A 15,120-nucleotide genomic window follows, 5' to 3' on the forward strand; every position below is an offset into this window, starting at 1 on the left:
CCTTGAGCCCCTGCAGCTGCATGGGAGACCTGGAAGAAGCTCCTGGCTCCTGGCTTCGGATCGGCGCAGCTCTGGCTGATGCAGCCAAGTGGGGAGTGAACCATCGGATGGAAGACCTCTCTCTGTCTCTGCCTCTCCTCTCTCTGTGTAACTCTGACTTTCAAATAAATAAATAAATAAATCTTTTGAAAAAATTTAAAATAAAAATTAAAAAAAGACAAAGTTCTTTTCTTGGAAAATATTTAGACAAAGGAATATCATGTCTTCAATTTATTTTATCATATGGAGCATCGAGAAGAGAATGGTGAAAGTGAAAGGGAAGGGAGTGAAACAGAACAAAACAAACAATTGATAACTGTAGGTAAAAGTTACATGGAAGTTCCTTGTACTAATGTTTCAAATATTCAGTAAATTTGAATTTAAATTTTATAACAAAATAATTTTTAAAGATGAGGTATGCTTCTAGATAGTAAAAATTAACTATATTCTAGTTCTTAATTATATCATCAAGGTCAGATGATACTGATTTGGCTTATCCCATTGAGAAGGAAATGATCCAGGCTGTGTACCAAGGTTCTCTAATCAGTGTTCTGTGTGGCCCAGAAAAACAGAAAGAGTAATTTCTTGGGTCCATAAAGAAAGGAGCAACTTCTTTCCAAGGACAAAATTCTGCAGTTGTCTACAGGAAGAAGATGGTGCTGGGCTCTTATGTCACGTTCCGAAACACCAATTCACCAGCTCACCTCTGTTTCTACATTGGGCTAAACATTGCGGTCAAAAACATGTGTTAGTAGTAATCACAAATTATTACAGAAAACAAAAATAGGACAGCATTTCCAATGTTATCTTTTCTTCTAAGTGCACATTGAATTAGAAATTACAATTGATTTTCTTTTCACAGATGCAGCTGTAGGTTTTAGAGCAATCGATAGCTGATATCCTGTTGACGTCAAAAATGCACATCTTCCTCTCCCAGAAGGCAAATTCATGACTGTGAAATTCCTGTAGAACAGAAAATATAAAGATCAACTGTTTAAATCTGAATTTTCAATGACATAATTCATGATTTTAACTCTATTTTCTAAATTCTTCATATATAGAAACATTAATCAAGCTTCAACACCAAAGATTTTCTTTAGTGCTTGGCCTATTAAATACATTCACCTAAACTCTCCCAGTTTATTCCACACTGGCAATTTTTGATCAGCAAAAAAAATTACTTTTCAATATGGCTCTGAGATTAAAATATACTAAACCTGCTTTCTTATTTTATTTTTTCAATAAAAATTAGGAATTTAAAAGAACTGAATTTCTATGACACAGATAACCAGGTCTCGTGTGCATATACTTTAAGGAGAAAAAATAGAATTGGAATATAGCCAGAGATGAGAATTTTTGATTGATGTTTTTGTTTGTTTTATTTATTTGTCTTCCCCACCCCATAACTAATAGTTGAGCCAAAACTTGACAATCCATTGATAAAGTAAGACACCTATTTCAGAAAAAAAAGTAGGTAGATTGAGGGCAAGAGTTATTTTCTATTGAATATAATTTAAAATACTGGATAAATAAGATGTTGAACCTTCTTGAATATGCTCATCAAATGGCAAGAAGCAGATTCACAGTCAGGCTGAGGGTTAAGTAGAGGTGGAAGTTCAGAAGGGTGACTGAAGCACTATAGCCAGTTTTTCCATTAATGAATGTGGTAGGCTGAACAATGAATTCCATCCAAGATAGAGATTCTAAATAGAAGACAAGCCACCTAAGGCTGAGACCCTGAAATGACATATCTTCAATTTAAATCACTCTAGAACTGTCTTGAGTCTTGAATGTAAGCAGAAGAGGAAAGAATAATCTTACCTAATAATTCAATTTTTGAATTGAATCCCTCATATAATTTGCATTTACTATGTTACTTAAGAATTGTCAAATCTACTACAGAAAAAAAAAAGAGAAAAAACAAATAAGGAAAATGGATGAAATGAATGTAGCTTCAAAGACATAGGCAGAATGTATAATGCACATTAGGTGTGGAAAGGCAAATGAGTAAACTATGAGACATGTTGGGTACAGATAAAGTAAGCAGAGCATGTGTGTGATGAACATAGACATAAAAAAAGGAATAAAGGATCAAGTAGACACCAAATATGCACAAATTTACATGAAGAATACACACATTAAAAGTTTATGAGGTTTAAATTCATCATCCATTGATGATATCCATTCAAGCACTTGTCCAAGACACACAAATTAAATTGAACTACTCATCAGGTTAATCAAAAAGTTGCAGCTTTGGCCAGGCTTATATGCCCCTACATCTCCCTAATACAAAAAATGTATGCACTGACTACAAGAACCTTTTCCTATTGGTATTTCTTACTCAAACCTTAAGTCTGGTAAAGCAAAACGCAGCATGGACAGCTAAAGATTATGCCGCAGAGGGAATCCAGCCATATGAAGACTGCCTCACTTGTGATTCAGGTGATCCTTTCAGCCTCTCATACAGTGTGCTATGGGTTCTAATTGACAGAATTAACTGTGTGGTATGAGCACCTAACTTGGTCTGTGAGAATTTCTGTCCTGTGATCTCTGACATAGTTAGCTGAGCGTGTACTTGGAATATACAAGTATATCAAGGTAATTTCCTGAATGATATCTTTCATGGGTTCCTAGCCATTGTATTCCTACAAAACAAATATTTGCGGGACTTACACTTACTATTAAAAGTAGCCCAGATGTGGGGTGGGTGCTTGATACAGCAGTTAGGATACTACTTTAGATGCTTGCATCCCACATAGGAGCACCTAGGATTGACTCCTGGCTGCACTCCCAAATCCAGCTTCCTGCTGATGCACACTGTGGGATGCATCAGGTGATGGCTCAAGTACTTGAGTCCCTACCACCCATGTGCGAGACCCAGATTGAGTTCTAGGTTCCTGTTCAGCCTGGCTCAGCCCTGACAATTGCAGGTATTTGAGGAGTGAATCAGCAAATGGAAGATCATCAATCCTATCTTTCTCTCTTCTTCTCTTTCCCCCTCTCTGAAATAAAATTATAATAAACAAATAAATAAATAATTTTTTTAAAAAAAAAAGTGACCCAGACTCACAGTGCCCCTAAGCAGTCAACAAAAGCAAATTCTTTCTTGGGGAAGCCACCACCTCCATCACAAACCTTAACTAGTTTCCAAACCAGTTCAGAAAGAAGAAAATGATCACTACGTATTACAAAGAAAATAGCATTATGAACAAAAGGCAGCAAAAACAATAGATTAGACCCACAAAACTCCAAATATTAGAACTACCAGATACCAGCTGTACAATAAATACTTTAATACCTTACAATAAATAAGACACCTTGAAATATTAATGGCCAACAAATATATTGGAAAACATAAAAAGGATGCCTAGAAGTAAAAAGTGTAAATTATTTTTTTAAAAAAATCAATAGTTTAGCAGCAGATCAGAACTAAAGATAGCCCAAATGTTTACATAATGAAAAGAATATATACTCGCTAAAATACTTTCTCCCTAATTCTTCTTTTCTTACCAATGGACTCCACTTGAGATGAGAGACGACTTGTTAGATGCACCCCTTCCAACTCCCACACCAATGTTAGAGTCTGAATACATTCCAGAAACTTACATTCCAGGTGATGTGCCAGCACCAAGCCATTTCCATTTCCATTCCACATCATTAAATGACAATCCAATCCAGCAGGTATTTTTATGAATGTGAAATTGAACAAATGCCTATAAAAGAAATAAAACACATTATGGTACTAAGTTCCCAACTGGTGGATGAATAAGCTGGACAAGTAGAGGGACCAGCTGGGTGTCTATGGCCAGTACCTTGCTGCCACTCTAAATATCACCTTCAGTCTCTACTTTCTAGAAAATCTCAATCCTTCAAACCTTGTATTTTCATTTTTCAAAGCAGCTTTCTCATATTAGACTATTTATATTTGTGAAAATTGGCTGCTGGTCTCCTGGATTATTTAAAACATGGAAAAATTTTAAATTGAAATATCTACAAATAAGAAATTTGTTAAATAATTCATGACACTTATGAAACTACTAAGCTCATGTTCCAAAAGAATATTTAATGGTGTAGAGAAGGGATCATCACATAATCTTAATTGAAAGAAGGGGTCTTCAAAATGAATTTATTAAAATAAAAACAGATTGGGGGGCATGCATTACAGGCTTCAGACTCACAAGAGAAAGCCTTGTTTTAGGTGAGTAGTTGAAAGGGATAAAAGGAAGGGAGGCAGTGTTTGGAAGTGTAAAATATACCTGAAATGTACCATACCAACGTGACATGTAAGTCTGATTAAATGACTGCCATCTGAAATGTAGACTTATATTTATGTTTTACTCTATAAAATAGAATTACTTTGTGACTTTACATCACAAAGTCTTTAATGGGATTTCAAAGATTTATTGTATTGCATATAATTTTTAAGTTGTTTTTTAAAAGATAAATAGAAGTTTCAGGCTGATGTTTGCAAACATTTCTCTATAAAAACACACTTCGTGCATTTGGATTATTTTTCTTAATACTAAATTTAAAAGACAATCTCCAGGTTGGTGATGCAGCGTAGTGGGTCAAGCCGCAACCTGAAATGCCAGCATCACATATGGGTACCGGTTCTTATCCCAGCTCCTCCACTTCTGATCCGGTTCCCTGCTAATGGCCTGGAAAAAGCAGAGCAGCTGAGGATGACCCAAGCGCTTGAGCCTCTGAGACCTCCATGGAGACCTGGATGAAACTCCTTGTTCCAGACTTCCACCTAGCTTGGCTCAACCCTGGCCATTGCAGTTATCTGAGGAGTGACCCAATGGAAGGAAGATATTCTGCCCCCTCTGTCTCCTGTCTCTCCCTCTCTTTCTGTAACTCTGACTTTGAAATAAATAATCTTCTTTTAAAAGAGACTATCTTAATATTGTTTCCACTGTATTTTCTGTTTTATTTTTTAAGATATGCATCTTGATATTATAAGATTATTAAGTAAATGTGATGTACAGATGCTCTCAAATCACTGTGAGGTTAATTTGTAAAACTGCTATCACTTTGATGGTGCTCATTATCATCTCCATTTTGTAGATAGGCTCAGAGAGGTTAAGAAATTTACTGAAGGTCACCCAGCAACAAGTGGCAAAGTTGGGTTGGAGCCAGGCAGTCTGAATGCTGAGTTCCTGGTAGTAACTCCTAGATTACGCTGCACCCCCACTGCTTGCCACCCCATAGGGAAAAAATAACTGTGGTTCTAGGGTGCAGGTTACCAACAGTTCAGATAAGTACTTCCTCCAAGGAAAGGCATATTTTCTTATTAAGTGGCACTACTGCAGACTCCTTGGAGAGAGAGGATTACAAACTTCACCCTTCCGAATCATCATCATAATAGATCATGTGCATTGAACACTTAATGAGTAGCAGGATCATATGCTTATTAGCAGACAGGGTTTCCAGGGAGATTCTGAACTCTGCAATCTTCCCCACACAATAGGAAAAACAGCTGAAGATCTCTCTTTCTGGACCACCCTCCCCTTCGCAGCATCTTGTGTCACAGAGGAGAGACACATTCATGAGATTGAGAGTACATGGAGGAGTCTGTGATACCAGTTCATGTTCATTGTCAATCTTCAAAAGGGAGGAACCGTAACTTTGGCAAGTTTGTTTACATCCCGTCCAGCTTTTATCTTGCAAAACAAAATAATAGCAGTGTACTCCATAACAGGACCAGTAGTCTTCATAGAGTTTACCTACAACATGTAAGATCAGTCATTAAACTTATTATCTGGTCTTCTGTGAATCAGAACAATATATTTATCAGCTCCCCATAACTGACAAAAAAGGCTCAAATCTATCTATAATAGTAATAATATGGGAATCATAAGGTTCAGGAATGCCGAGAGATAGCTACACTTCCATGTTCAAGGCAGCATTTTCCACAATAGCCAGGATATGCAAGCAACCTAAATGTCCACTGATGGATGAATGATGTGGTACACACATGATGAATGGCATTTACATTTTTCAGCCTTAAAGATGTAGATCCTGCCACCTGTGAAAGCATGGGTGAAACCTGGAGGACGTCATGCTAATGTAATAAACCAGTACAGAACAATGTTTTTTAGATTATAACTTGTTCATTTTATCTGCTTCCAGGGGTGGGGAATCTTTTTTCTGCTTTCATCATTTGGGACTATATAAAATTACCAACTTAAAAATTTGCCGGCTCTTGATTTATTGAATTTTGAGTTGCACATGTGGTTGCCTTGGCAGGGCCAGACCAAATGATTATAAAGTCTGTGGTCTGGATATTCCCCAGCCCTGGGAGGAGTCCCAGATCTGGAATCTCGTGAAAACAATGCCGTTCCACGACTTACTGGCAATGGCACAAAAGGATCACCTAAACTGCCTCATCTGTAAAAGAGGAGGAATAATGAGAGTAGATCCTTGTGATTGTTCTGATTTAGATCCTGTCCCCTGAGTCACTCTCCCACTTGTTCACATACTCGTACCCTAACTACAACAGGGCTCTACTGTTTCCAGACCATAACCATCCGTTTCCCACCTCAGCATCTCAGCACTAGCTGTTCCCTGTGCCTTAAATTCTTTTCCCTCGCTTCTTCCCATCACTGGGGCCTCCTTCTCACCCTTCAGATTCCAGCTTACATGTGACCTTCTCTGAGAGGTGTTTCCTTTCAAGGGAAGAGATTTTTGTCCAATACTCTGTATCACAGATCTGTTTTTTTCTCTGTAGCATGTTTCATAATATGTAATTTTTAAGTAGATCCACCATATGACCCCACTATTCACTTCTGAGTTTACATCCGAAGGAAATTAAATCAGCATATGAAAGAAAAACCTTTGCTCCCCTGTTCATGCAGCACTATTCAGCACAGCCAGGATCTGGAATTAACTGAGGTGTCCATGAATGGATGAGTGGATTTTAAAAAGTGAGATATATACACAACGGAATATTGCTCAGAAATAAAAAGAGTGAAATTCTGACCCAGGCAACAAAATAGATGGACCTGGAGATCATTAATTTCAGTGATACAAGCAAGACACAGAAAGACAAATATGACATGTTCTCATCTCTATGCAGCAGTTAAAAAATCACTCATCTGAACTTTTGGCAGTTGATGGATATGTCTATTATCCTTCTTGTGGTAATGGTGTCATAAGGGAATGCTTATGTCCAACTTAACAAATCATGCATATTTAACCCATGCAGTTTTTCTGTTAATAACACCTTGATTCAACTGTTTAAATATGACAAAATTAAACCAAGCTTTTAAAAACTCTAGTGTGCTTTCTAAATTAAAATACATTTTTGAACTTTTTCTTTTCTCTTCACATATTTATATTTACAATGTAAAATTTTTTAATAATTTAAACATAAAATTTATACTATGTACCAAGGTTAAATACTCAAAACTCTTTGAAAACTCTAAATCCTAAATTTAGTAATTTTTGATAAATATGGTCAATTCATTCCATCATATGCAAGATAATAAAATTTACTGCATGGGATTTAATATTTTTTATATCTTGGCTATTTTTAATGATTTCAACACATCCACGCTATGACAAATCTTGCAGATAGAGTGCAGGAAGTATATATGAGAGTTCATTAAAAATGGAATTAAAATGTTTATTTTGTTGCAAAAATTTTTGAAACACTTGCAGAGTTTTTTCTATGAGTTATTAAAATTACACTGGTATTAGTGGTCATAAATTGCCAAATATCTGAAGTCAAGGCACCAACATATACACACACCAAACATACACACAAATTATCTTTATAACAGCATTAAGGCCCATTGTAGGCCAAGTATATTTATTGTGAAAGCCTTATATTGCTTATATGTGAGCAACACCCTAAGTCTCACAGCGCCAGAGCAGCTGAGTTCTGAGGGGTGCTGGCATACTGTTTCACCATCTGGGAATGGAGAGGAGGCAAAAACTGCCCTGGAGTCTGGGGAACCACAGGGCTCTACGCATGCAAATATGGTTCCAGGGATTCCAACCCCCTGCATCTGAAAGGCACAAATTCAGAGCTGTCCAGTAGAGCCACAGATCACTAGCCATAGCCTGCTTGTTAGACCTCAAGGCTTCTAGAGGGGAACAAATGATGCAAGAGGACACAGTGAATCCTTCCAGATTTCTTCCATACCTGGATTGTACAGAGATTTCGGGACGGTATCTTCTTTTGCATAACATCCATTCTTTTTTAAAATAAGTGACTCCAGTGCATTTTTCATTAGAAAGGTTTCATATTTGAGAGTGTCATATTCTAAAGTCTTATTTTCCAAGAGTCGCTTCTTTAAATAGTTATCATTTCGTACAAAGTGGTACTTTTGAGTGAGGTTTCCTAGAAATTCCTGCTGTTGATGTTTTTCTTGACTAAGATGGAAAACTAAAATGTGTAGCACAGATATACAAAAATATACTCATGAGGATCAAACAGTGAAATTAAAGACCACCAGCGCAAATGATTACTCCAGTAATTTGACATTTAGAGAGTAACACCTCAATTAACTGACCACAGAAATGGAAACGTCAAATTTCTCACTGTTAGCATCTTAAGGATAGCATAAATAAAATACCTGAATAGCATCATGATGGCTAACACCATACCTTACAGTTTAGTTCATTTTTAACAGCACATCATTTACAAATAAGTAGCAAATTAAAATTCAGTTTGTTAACATTTAATGATACATCATCCTAATACAAAAACCTAACCTAGTGGGCAGATGTTTGGTTTAGCTGTTAGGATATCCATGTCCTATATTAGAGTATCTGGGTTCAATCCCTGGCCCCAGCCCTGGCACTTGATTCCAATTTCGTGATAGGCAGTTGTGATAACTCCAGAAGTTTAGCTCCTGCCACCCATGTGGGAGCCGAGAATCATTGAATCCATTACTCCCAACGTAAGCTGCAGGCATTTTGGAAGTGAATCAACAAATGGAACAAACTTCCTTCCTTCCATTTCTCTCTCTGTCTCTCTCTCTCTCTCTCTCTCTCTCTCCCCTGAAATTAAAAAAAAAATCAACCTGAACTAAACAACATGAAGATATGGCACAATTATTATTAGAGTAGATGAAAAAAATCAGAAAATCGACGAGTCCCTACAAATGTAGTATATCCATGGTTTTCTCTAAAGATGAGAAAGAATCCAAATACAAGATAAAGCTTAAATTCAAGTACATCTTGCATCTGTGTTTTCATTCTTCTTACTAAACTATTTCATTATTATATACTAAAATAAGCCAAAGTGTTTATCTCAAACTGACAATGATCTCAACTCAACGTCAGAATACTGCACAATAATCTACCAAAAGGAATGTTCCCATGAATTATGTGGAATGAGAGAGCTCATCACAGCTTCAGAGCCAGTGAACTAGGTAAGCAAAATGAAAACCACAGTGTGATATGTTCCTGAAAAAAATCAACAAACTCCAAAACCATCTGGGAGGTTTCCAGATTTTTCAGCAGGGAACATTATTATTATTTATCTGTCCATCAAATGTTTACTGCAATTCCTCAGATTAGAAAGATGGAATTCCATTACTCACTCTTTGTCAGCAACACTATGATCGTCACTGAGAGAAGTAAACAGAGGAATCCAAACGTCACTGCCATGAGATGCCAAGGCACTGAAAATTCTTTAAAGAAAAAAGGAAAGAACAAAAAATTACCAGCAAAAGAGCCTGTTACTACTCACTTTATTTTCCAAGGTCACTGTTTGAAACAAAGGGACAATCGTCTTTAAAAGATTTACAAGAATATTTCATATAAAATGACTTAGATTTATAACATAAAGTTGTGATTTTAAAGTTTAAGATATCTGGCTGATATTTCCTCATTGCAGAGATTTCATGAACAAGAATAGTTCTACTAGGTTTCAAAAGCATATACCTGATACAGTCATCAACAGCAATTGACATAAGACATGCAAGAGAGTCCAAAGTGACATGTGTACTACTTTCTGTGATCACAACTAACCATGAAAAGGAAAAAGCAAGCAATATTCTTGAGAATGCAGTCACTAATAATGCATATTCTGGATTGCAAAAGTGATCACCAATATGAGTATTGTAGATTGCAAAATCAATCAGCGTCCATCCTCACAAAAATTTCTAGAAATCCACTTTCTTTATCATCAGTTCTATTATTCTCTACACAACACTGTATCCTTTTGCTTTTAAGGTCCTCATTATCTAAAAAATTTATCTTTGATTATCACCACATTAAAACAGTAAAAGTTATTCTCAGTTTAGTTTAATTGTGACAATAGGTAGAGAGAGAACAAAAAAATTAGAATGTCCCTTTGATGCAAACATTTTTGAATGCTCATGGTCCTCCAGATTTAATATATATTTAAGGCACTTAAAACATTTATTGTCAGAAAAATAACATTTTTTAACACATATTTTTCATGTCATACATTCTGCAAGACATTTCTCTAAGAAATGCTATGTTTTCGTGAGACACTAGTCTATGATTATTCTTGACCAAACTTAATAAAAGCACTCCATTAGCTCCTCAAATTTCAAGGAATTCATTAATTTCTCCATTCTCTTAACTTCATGTTAAAAAAAAATCTGTTCTACTATTCTAGCTAGTTAATGTTTCTTGTAACCACTTAACATCCAAAAGTCCATAAATTTTTAACCTCAAGTTTGGTAATCCATAAAACAGAGGTGAATTTAGATGCTTAAAATATATACCTTGGGATCAGCATTATGGCCCAGCAGATTAAGCCTCCACTTGTGACGCCAGCATCCCTTACTGCACTGGTTCAAATCTCGACTGCCTCACTTTCAATATAGCTCCCTGCTAATGTGCCTGTGGAAGCAGCAGAAGATGGCACAAGTACTTGGGTGCCAGCCACCTATGTTGGGGACCCAGGTGGAGTTTCAAACTCCTGTCTTTGGCTTGTCCCAGCCCCAGCTGTTGTGGCCATTTGGTGAGTAAACCAGTGAATCAAAGATGTGTTTCTCTCTGTGTATCTCCCCCACCTCAAATAAATAAATACATCTTAAATACATATTTATATATTCTAAGTAATTTAAATAAATATATACCTTTGTTATCAGTTTTCCCAGGCTGTTGAGCGACATCAGGCCTTAATGTATTCTGTGATTCTGAAGAAAACCGAAGATATCTCAAAGATGAATAAGCCATCTTCTGATTGCTGTTCTAGAAGGAGAGCAATGTTTTTGCAGCAGCACTTTGCAACACGATGCTTCCTAAAGAAAAGTGTAAAGAATAAAAAAGACATCTAGTAGATTATTAGTCCTATTTATTCAGTCGATTTCACTCAAAATGTGCAACATACGTATAAAAATGTTAGGTAAAATTGGTACCACATCAGATATCTGAAACACGTTTAAATGGTTGATTCTAACAATAAGAATTCTACATTCTGAAAGTATAAATGGCTTGGCTTAAGAAACACATATCTTGACATGCATATAAATGTTTTTAAAAGCTCTTCTTTTCAATTACACATGGCTCTATCAGAGTGCTTCCCAAAGTATATCTTATACACTAACTGTAAATGATTACATGAGGGTGAATATCACAAGTTGGTGAACATTTCCAAGTCCAGTGTCCTGTGCAAGATAAGCTGAATAAAAATCTCTTAGGTTCCCGTATGTGATGTTGCCATCAAAGCTTTTGTCAGTAGGTACTTATTAAATAATGTCCAGTAAGGGTCAGTCTAGTAATAGATATCAGTGAAAAGAAATATTAAACAATAAAATTTAAAATTTACTTTGCTTTTTTACATTAATTAGTGAGAAAAGATAGTATCCAAGAAGAGAAAATATGTAGAAACAAATTGAACATGTCATTGTTCTTTTATGTTTTATTAATTTACAAATTTTTCTATGCTTAAGTATTCACACATTCTCTAACTTCCTACTAAAAAGACCTTTCTGCTACAGAATCCTTCAATAGGGATGCATAATATGTAAATAATTAGCACCAAAAAATAAATAACTCCTCAACTAGGTCTTCTTTATGTTCAGAACACAAAGCATAACTCATAGCATATTGAGAAAGAGAAGATAACTCATCCTGGACGCTGAACCTCAATTCTGACACGCTGCAGAGTCCGTGCAATTCTAACGCAGAGAGGGAATGCTTTCCTACCACGCTCCTTCTCAGGCCAAGTCACTTGTAGTTCAGTGCCATATTCCTAGAATAAGTAGTATTAATAAGACAACCAGGTGCAAAGATCCAAGGAAATAAATGCAGGTGTTACCTGGATCTGTGCCGTGCAGTGATGCAGGTGGAAGAAATGGCCCCCCAATATGAGGGAGAAGTCGTCCACGCCGGTCCAAGATCCCTTAGGGGCTCCACAACGAGAAGCGAATTGCCTCTGAGTGAGGATACTCCGACTCAAAACGTTCTGCCCCTCCCGGTGAAAAAGTGATAAGAGGAAACTGAATGATGAAAGCTGTTGTTTACAGGAAAGGAAAGATGGTCACGCGCTGTGTCTTCCTCCATTTCAACTAATCATTAGGTACTCTGCAAAACAGCACTCAAACTTAACATTTGCAGATTGAGAAGATAAGGCAACACATGGTTGTGGAAAACAAGAGGAATACCTCTCACAGAAAATTAACAAATATAAAACAAGCCACTAGTCAACGGGATGAATAAAACCCCTATGTGTTTATACTTACACAAGAAGGATCACAACTCAATACCTTAGCTCTTGGATTAAGTAATTTCCTCTCTGTTGAAGACAATCTCTTACATGTTACTATATGAAAAAAAAAGTTTTTCATTTTTGGACTCATGTGGGCTGCAGGTGAATGTGTTTTTAAAATTATTTTAAAACATATCATTCCCCTATAAAAAATGTGGTTTATATTCTTTTAGTTTTTTGTTCAGACATCATGTTACTACCAAAGTTGGTATCATTATGTAGTGTTTCCAATTTATTCTTTTCCAATAAGTGTTAGCGTTTCTTCACTTTAAAAGTATTCATCTAAAATGTAAATTATTCATTTTTTATATATTTGAAAAGCAGAACAACAAAGAGACAAAGAGAGATCTTCCATCTGCTGATTCACTCTCCAAATGTCCATGACAGGGTTGGTTGGGCTTGGTAGAAGCCAGTAGGGTTTTACCCATTGCACCACAATGTTCAACCCTAAAGCATGATTTAAAAAACTATATATAGTTAATATCCACATGTTTATACCCATAATTTATTTAAGCAACCCCCTATTATTGGACATCTAAATTTTTTCCAATTTTTTCTAGTGTAAAAATATTTGGCCTGTAACTTCAGTGTTTTCTAAGAAAATTATTTAAAACATAAAATTATAAGGTCGAAGGGTATTTATACATTTAAAGAACTGGGATATACATTATCAAATTCCCTCCAGAAAGGTTGTTCGCCTCTATATTCCACCAGTTGTGTGTGAAAATATTCACATTTGACTTTTTAATAAATGTGTTCATTCATGTAAAGGCAAAGAGACAGCGAGAGAAGCAGGGGTGGAGAGGGGAATCCTACATTTGCTGATTCATTCTTCAGGTGACTCTGTCTGGGTCTCCCACAGGAATGGCAGAGGCCAAGCACTTGGGACATCACCTGCTACTTTCCCAAGCTCATTAATGGGAAGCTGAGTGGAAAGCGAAGCAGCAAGGACAAGAAGACAGAGTCAGTGTCTCAAATAGTGGTTAACCCACTGCCCACCACACTGGCCTCTCACATGGAATTTCTGGAAAAGGCAAATAGCTTCTTTAATGAGAAGATGATCATCACTAGAAGATGACAGTAATTTAAGACAGGATTAATCGAAACACCCAATATGTCCCTTTGATCAAAACACAGAATTGAGAGCGATATTTTATCACTGTTAATAAAAGAGAAAGATAATTTTGATGGATATGTGAATTTTTTAACAAATAAAAAGCACATCATTTCATTTGTTACAATGAATAGTAAATGAGAGGTATTAATTCAAGAGAGCCGCAGAAAGCTTTTTTATCCACAAAATAACAGAAAGGACAAGCACCTTCAACACCCATGCCTTCGGTTGTTTTTTTCTTTTGGTCTCTGTTCTCTTACCCACATCAGTCTGCTGTTTCCAGAATGGAATCTTTCCTTCAAACGTTATATACGTTAGAAGGCTAGTCTGTTAGCTTGCTTTCACAATATGATTGTGGTCCCTAAGTTATCTGAGGTTTCAGCTTCATCTCAAGGCCCATTATTATTTTCCCTAAAAAGCTGCAGGTGAATGAGGTAGAAAGGGCAGAGACCTGAGATGGAAATCAGCAGAAAGGCCAAACGTGTGGTTCCCACAACCCTAAAGGACAGCAGGACTCCCAAAGCTGAAAATGCCAAAAGCACTGTGAACCACACAACTGTGGGGAGTAAATGCCTTCAGTGTCTCTGTGAACCACACAACTGTGGGGAGTAAATGCCTTCAGTGTCTCTGTGAACCACACAACTGTGGGGAGTAAATGCCTTCAGTGTCTTCTGTAACATGGGCCACAGAGCAAAAATCTGGATGGTGTCACCATGATGAAGGTATGCAAGGACTGCAGCAGGTGCGAGGCTAGGCAGATGAAAGTGAAGATGGCCATGTTCAAGGACTCTGTAGGACACAATTCCGCCCTTCACCTCCAACAATGAGATCAAACAAAACATACCCAATCAATGAAGCCAGGCCAGTCCCAAAAAGCCAGTGGGTGCCTGAGGACCCTTATCCATATACCACCAAATAATCACAAAAACACAGACACTGCACAGCTGCGTACCACCACACTGGACTCAAATACCAAGACCAGTGTTGGCATTCTGGAGCATAGATCTGTTTCTGGAGCTCTCCCAGGGACCTCTGGTCCATGTAGTTGTCACAGAAGGGACAGACCTTCTGCCACTGACCTCCTTGGTGTTATTTACAGGTTGGGCACACATTGTCATTTCCTTCCCTCGGGTCGGCTCAATCTCCCTAGCAGAAGCCATGTGTTCTCCTTTGCCATCAAGTGTTGAAGTTAAGACCTCTCTGGAAATTGCACACTGTGCTGCAATTGATATTCCACTTACCTTTCCAAGTTTTCAAAAGCAGCAAC

At 37.0% G+C, this 15,120-nt stretch overlaps 1 protein-coding gene across 1 annotated transcript; it reads right to left on the reverse strand.

The window, feature by feature from the left end:
- Nucleotides 1-737: 737 nt before the first annotated feature.
- LOC103345395 (killer cell lectin-like receptor 2) lies at nt 738-12,433 on the reverse strand. Its single transcript, XM_017338117.3, is given in 8 exon segments — nt 738-944; nt 947-1,002; nt 3,646-3,752; nt 5,623-5,765; nt 8,189-8,431; nt 9,594-9,683; nt 11,106-11,270; nt 12,290-12,433. Coding segments are annotated over 7 exon segments (813 nt in total). The 5' UTR covers nt 11,206-11,270; nt 12,290-12,433; the 3' UTR covers nt 738-870.
- Nucleotides 12,434-15,120: the final 2,687 nt, after the last annotated feature.

Source organism: Oryctolagus cuniculus, chromosome 9 (assembly GCF_964237555.1).
Source record: "Oryctolagus cuniculus chromosome 9, mOryCun1.1, whole genome shotgun sequence".
Lineage (NCBI taxonomy): Eukaryota > Metazoa > Chordata > Mammalia > Lagomorpha > Leporidae > Oryctolagus > Oryctolagus cuniculus.